We start from the raw sequence: 3846 nt of genomic DNA, 5'->3' as shown, positions 1-3846 counted from the left end.
AATAAATGAAAATAATAATTGAAAAGTACATCAAGCAAACCACACGCATTTTTTCATCGACTGCCCGAAAAGTGTCTATTACACCCAGACCACCGGTTTGTCTCCTGTTCCGTTCGCCGGTATAGTCGTTGGCCACCAAACTCAGCAAGATCCACCACATTATTTGGTGCCGAAACCCACACCCACAACGCTGAGGGACACTATGTGATCCGTCTACCAGTTCGCCAAGAGATGTTACCTCTCATCGGGGAGACATGGCCAATGGCCGCTCGACGATTCACCACTGTGGAGAAACGCTTTCGGACCGATGATGCTCTTCGTACAAGCTACGTGCAGTTCATGGACGAGTACCAACAACTTGGCTATATGCAGGAGGTGAAGACGCGCGTCGCGTTGCCCCAGTTTTTCTTGCCCCATCACGCAATTCATCGTCCCGATTCGTCAACAACCAAGATAAGAGTCGTGTACGATGGCTCGGCCAAAAGCAGCAACCAGCTCTCCTTGAACGACCTTATGTTAACAGGACTAACAGTTCAGCCTTCAATGTTGTGTATCGTCATCAACTCTCGTTTCCACCGATTTGTCATGAAAGCAGACGTGGAGAAAATGTATTGTCAGGCTTTGGTTCATCCGGACGATCGACTACTACAGCAAGTTGCTTGGCGCAGAAAGGAGTCAGAGCCACTGAAAACCTACTGTTCAAACACCATCACCTACGGCACATCTTGTGCTCCATATCTGGGAACCCGGGTCCTAAATCAGTTAGCTGACGATGAAGGGCATGACTTTCCACTGGCTGCCTTCATTGACAAGAAGGACTTTTATGTTGACGATGTCTTAACCGGAGCCGACAGCATCGAAACACTAGTCAACACAAGCACCCAACTGGACGACCTCCTAAAGAGAGGTGGTTTCAATCTGCGCAAGTGGAGCGCGAACCATCCTAGTATCCTGGAACACTTTCCAGACGAACTCAAGGAGAATCAACCGTATCTAGAGCTTGATCACACCTCATCCATCAAAACACTTGGTCTCTTATGGTCCCCGGAAAACGACGATTTTGCGTTCAAAGTTCCTGATCTTCCACAACTACAACGAGTTACCATACGCATTGTCCTGTCGGAGATGTCGCAGCTTTTTGACCCTTTGGGTCTCATCGGTCCAGTAGTCGCCAGTGCGAAGATGTTCGTTCAGCGTCTATGGCAGGAGCAACTGAATTGGGACGATGGACTTCCGGAGACTCTTCAATCTTGGTGGCTGTCCTTTCGAGAATCGGTCGGTGTCATCCGAGATCTTCGTTTACCACGATGCACAGATCAAGAAAGCAGTGTAAATTCCTGTTCAATATGATGCACATAAATGGAGCGTCACATATCATAGATGTTTACATTATAAATCGTGTAAAGTTGTGATACAATTCATGAAAAGTTGCAAATATTGTATACAAAAGCCCATCTTTGTAAACAACATTGCTTACAAGTTGCTCCTTTGCGTAAAATGAAATACAAGTTTACGTGGATGAATGTTTACATCACAATTAAAATTCAGAATTTTTTGCTGTGTTGGTATTCAGAGATGATGCAGTAAGGTACGAGCTGCACTGCTTTGTCGACGCTTCTTCGAAAGGATACGGAGCATGTATCTACGCATTATCGCAAGGGCCGACTGCTACGCGAACAAGCAATCTCCTCATAGCGAAATCCCGGGTCGCTCCAATCAGCGGCTATTCCACGCCACGCTTGGAACTCTGAGCAGCTGTTCTGGGAAGTCAGTTGGCTGACAGCATCCGTAAAACCACTAAGTTTAACGCCAAAATCACCTTCTGGTTGGACTCGACGATCGTTTTGCACTGGATCAACTCCCCGCCGTCCTCGTGGAAAATATTCGTATCCAATCGAATAGCAGAGGTCCTCAAAACCACAGAAGGCTCCCAATGGCGGCACGTTCCAACGCTGCAAAACCCTTCCGATCGAATTTCTCGCGGAGTTCATCCCGAAGACATCAGCGATGATGCACTTTGGTGGCATGGGCCACCATACCTGCTCTCAGGTCCAGAAGCCTGGCCAGATCCAATAGTACCATTAACCTCGACCGACATCCAACAACAAATTGTCGAGCAGCGGCCGACGGTCGCACTCGTTTGTGTCACGTTCGACGATTCGCTCATCCAGGACTTTTCCCAACTGTCTCATCTTCTTAAGATTGCTTCGTACTGCCTTCGTTTCGCGAAGAACTGCCAATTGCCGAGCCATGCTCGAACTTTCGGGCGAATCACACCGATCGAGTACAACAATGCCCTCAAATCTCTCATTCGAGTTGCACAAGGAGCAACCTTCCATCAGGAATTGCGATATTTACATAACCACGTCCAAGAGTCTCTTGCTCTGCGAAAAGCAGACTTTAAGTCTCCGCTCAAGGACATTAACGTGCATCGATGACGCAGGGCTTCTGCGTTTGAACGGCCGCCTAGCGCAATCACCTGGCACCTTCGACAGTCGCTTTCCGATCCTGTTACCTGCCGATCATCATCTCTCAAAGTTGATTGCCAGTTCAATTCATCATCAAACTCTGCACGCTGGACCAACACAACTGCTCGCAACCATCAAGCAGCGTTTCTGGCCGATCCGTGGTAGAGACCTCGCTCGAAGAACAGTCCATCGTTGCGTGACGTGTTTCCGTTGTCGTCCGAAAGCAAGCAATCAATATATGGCGCCATTACCTGCTGCGCGCATTACACCATCTAAAGTCTTCGAACACACGGGGCTGGATTACTGCGGGCCGTTTCTCGTTCGTCAACTTGCGGGAAGGGGCGCTTCGGTCAAAGTCTGAGTCGCAGTGTACGTGTGCTTCGCCTTCAAAGCCATTGTGCTGGACATCGTCGCCGGGATGCCAGCTGCTGCGTGCGTCAATTCGTTGAGGCGCTTTGTGAGTCGCGTTGGTCGCGTTCGCGTTATACATTGCGACAACAGCACCTCGTTCGTCGGCGCGTTCCGCGAGATAAAGGAGATGCGACAGCAACTCGTCCAGCAGCTGAAGTCCAACAAATGGGCTAACGAGTGCCTGAAAAAGGGCATCGAGTTCCAGTTTATTCCCCCGAGAGCACCGCATTGTGGTGGGCTGTGGGAAGCTGCGGTGAAGAGCTTCAAGCACCATCTCGTCAGGATCATCGGCTCATCACCTTACCACTTTGACGATTTTCGCACGACTGTCGCTCAGGCGGAAAGCATCATGAATTCCCGTCCTTTAACTCCACTTTCCAATCATCCTGAAGACCTCTCCGTGCTCACTCCTGCCCATTTCCTGCTGGGTGAACCAGCCATCTGGCTTCCCAAGCCAGACTACTCAAGCATTCCCGCTTCCAGACGACACAGCGAGCCATGAACGACTTGTGGAAGCGCTGGTCTAAAGAGTACATCGGCCTGCTGCATCAGCGTCCAGCTAAGTGGAGGAAGATCCCTACCGACTTCGGGGTCGGTGCTATGGTTGTGTTGAAGACCGACAACGCTCCACCCAAACATTGGCCTCTCGGACGCGTTGTAGCAGTCTACCCAAACAAGGACAACATAATACGGGTAGTGAATGTCCGCACTCAAGCCGGAATTCGTCGTCGTGCAACAACAGAGCTGTGTCTGCTACCGATTGATGACATCCCAGGTAACACAGCAGCAGGGTCGACTGATTCAACTCACTTCTTTATCTTCTGTCGGTTGAATGCTGCGCTTCAATGGGGGCCGAGATGTTGCGGATCTTGATACTCACTTGATCATGTAATTAGAATTCTTTGCATGTGAAATTAAACACAGTTGAACATTTGAATTAGCTAGTAAATCCGTTGAGCCCACTGTA

The 3846-nt window shown here is 49.5% G+C and overlaps 2 protein-coding genes across 2 annotated transcripts; both read left to right on the top strand.

Annotated features, from left to right (window-relative positions):
* Positions 1-261: 261 nt before the first annotated feature.
* Positions 262-1350, top strand: LOC135706490 (uncharacterized). The gene has a single exon (XM_065228109.1). It carries the CDS (start codon positions 262-264, stop codon positions 1348-1350), a length of 1089 nt encoding a protein of 362 aa, XP_065084181.1.
* Positions 1351-2886: 1536 nt separating this feature from the next.
* LOC135706489 (uncharacterized) lies at positions 2887-3381 on the top strand. Its single transcript, XM_065228108.1, has one exon. The coding sequence runs from the start codon at positions 2887-2889 to the stop codon at positions 3379-3381; it is 495 nt and encodes a 164-aa protein (XP_065084180.1).
* The last annotated feature ends 465 nt before the right edge of the window (positions 3382-3846 follow it).

The sequence above is a fragment of the Ochlerotatus camptorhynchus genome, unplaced genomic scaffold (assembly GCF_037179485.1).
Source record: "Ochlerotatus camptorhynchus isolate MF236.1 unplaced genomic scaffold, CSIRO-AGI_Acam_v1.1 ptg000282l, whole genome shotgun sequence".
NCBI classification, from domain to species: domain Eukaryota; kingdom Metazoa; phylum Arthropoda; class Insecta; order Diptera; family Culicidae; genus Ochlerotatus; species Ochlerotatus camptorhynchus.
The sequence above is the reverse complement of the archived record's forward strand: the minus strand, read 5'-3'. Positions and strand labels throughout refer to the sequence as shown.

What these genes read in the sequence shown, in the direction of transcription:
- LOC135706490 (XM_065228109.1), top strand. Translation starts at nt 262, where the DNA reads ATGGCCGCTCGACGATTCACCACTGTGGAGAAACGCTTTCGGACCGAT.
- LOC135706489 (XM_065228108.1), top strand. Translation starts at nt 2,887, where the DNA reads ATGCCAGCTGCTGCGTGCGTCAATTCGTTGAGGCGCTTTGTGAGTCGC.